General features: G+C 55.7%; 1 protein-coding gene across 1 annotated transcript in view; it reads right to left on the bottom strand.

The window, feature by feature from the left end:
* Positions 1-1,471: 1,471 nt before the first annotated feature.
* Positions 1,472-1,801, bottom strand: part of NOVA2 (NOVA alternative splicing regulator 2) — a 30,917-nt gene continuing 30,587 nt past the window's right edge. Inside the window, 1 exon segment of the mRNA XM_042781240.1 lies at positions 1,472-1,801. This exon segment is cut by the window's right edge and continues 189 nt beyond it. Coding sequence (XP_042637174.1) covers positions 1,472-1,801 — 330 coding nt within the window.

The following is a 1,801-nucleotide window of genomic DNA, read 5'->3' as shown; positions in this document are numbered from 1 at the left end:
GACCCTACCGAGCCTCACTGAACCCTACAACAGAGCCACGCTGGCCTGACAAGAGCCGTCACACATTTGGCTCACCAGACTCAATGGAACAAAGCCACGCAGACAAGAGCATGCATACAAAAGGTAGGGGTGGGAACAGGGGTCTTTAACAGTAGTTTTTGCTAGCTCCATCTTCCATCCACCCTGCCAGGGTGAGTTTACAGACTTGGTGGGTTTGAATGGAGACCCTAACTGTATTGGGTCTTTTTCTTAGAGTCTTCCAGAATGAATCCAAGTCACCCCCATTCTCTTCCTGGGAAGACTCCCCAGTCCATCACCCCCTCCCCCAAATGGGGTGTAGGTGGAGAAAGGGCCAGTGACTGGCCATGACCCAATACAGGAAGTGGATGCTTCATCCCAATGATATCACAGGAAGTGACCTCAAGACATCACAGGCAGTCCATGCACCCATGATACCACTGAAATGACCTTCGGGAAAGGGCTCATTAAAACACCATAAGAAACACCTGTCCCTCTTGTCATCATCGTTAGTGACCTTTGGTGAACTGCTTCCTGTGACATCATAAGGAGTGCCAGAAGCACTGCTGAACGTCCTTGACTCTTAGTGACATCCCAACAGGGAGGCTCATTCCCGTTACTCTAGGACAAGCCTTAGTAGATGCCACAGGAAGTTGCTCCAGCCTCTCCCAAGAGTCTTGCCCATTGGCACTGGCCCAGTCACAGAGTTGGCCTCATTCCCAGAAGGCACCCCTTCCCCAATACAACCTGACAACAAAAGAGTGAAGATCCCCACCGAGAGGGGGCGATTCTGGCGGGAGGAGAGAGAGTAGCTGAGACAACCTGGGATGTGTGGGGCCCCTGCTCCAGAGGTCCCCCACTTCAGCGCAGACTCCTCCACTACCTCTTCTCCCATCACTTCCCTCGGGTCTGGAACTGAAGGCAGGAGAGGTGGAGAGCTGTATTTTTTGGGGAGGCCCCTCAATCCAGGTGAGCCAGAGGCTCCCTCCCCTCCTCCCGTATGGAAATCAAAACGTGAAAAGGAAACAAACAAACAAACAAAGAAAAGAAATCCTCACCAAGAGAGAGAAAAAAATAAAACAAAACAAAACAAAAAAGGAGGGAAAGAAAGAGAAAATAACGCTTTGTTTTCTATTAAAATCAACAAAATGCAATATATACAGATATCACACAGACCTGGGCCCTGGGAGAAGAGGGTAAGGCCCAGTCAAGCATAGGGAGGGAGAAGGAGGGGGTCAGTTCAAGGCCGGGGACGGGGCGTCTGGGCCCCGTCCCCGGCCAGTACTCAATCCTGCCTATGACTACCAGAAGGGGGGTGTGGTCAGGCCTACCCCGGCCCCACCCCAACAGGAGCAGGGCTACACCAAGCCGAGGTCAGGAGTTGGGGGAGGAGGAGGAGGAGGAGGAGGCAGAGGAGAGACAGGGAGAGGGGTGGGAGCGTAGAGCACAGGCCTCATCCCACCTTCTGGGGGTTAGAGGCCCTGACCCCCTGCTCGTAGGTGACCCGCTGGCTGATGAGGTATTGGGCGGCTTGCGTGGCCGCGGGGCTGCCTGTGATGGTGACCCGCCGGTTCCGCGTGCCCGGCAGGAACTCGCCCTTCTTGGAGATCTGAATGCGGGCGCCTGTGAGCTCCTGGTATTCCACCAACGTCTTGCCCCCTTTGCCCAGGATGGCCCCCACCAGGTTCTCAGGCACGGCAATCTCCACCAGCTCCTTGGCGCTCTCGGCTGCCAGCTTCTCCGCCGTCAGGAAGCCGCCGGCCGCCCCCGCCGCGGCCGCAGC

The sequence above is a fragment of the Orycteropus afer genome, unplaced genomic scaffold, assembly GCF_000298275.1.
Source record: "Orycteropus afer afer isolate SDZICR_OR568_19922 unplaced genomic scaffold, OryAfe1.0 scaffold00099, whole genome shotgun sequence".
NCBI lineage: Eukaryota > Metazoa > Chordata > Mammalia > Tubulidentata > Orycteropodidae > Orycteropus > Orycteropus afer.
Note: the sequence above shows the minus strand (reverse complement) of the source record. Positions and strands in the feature narration are given on the sequence as shown.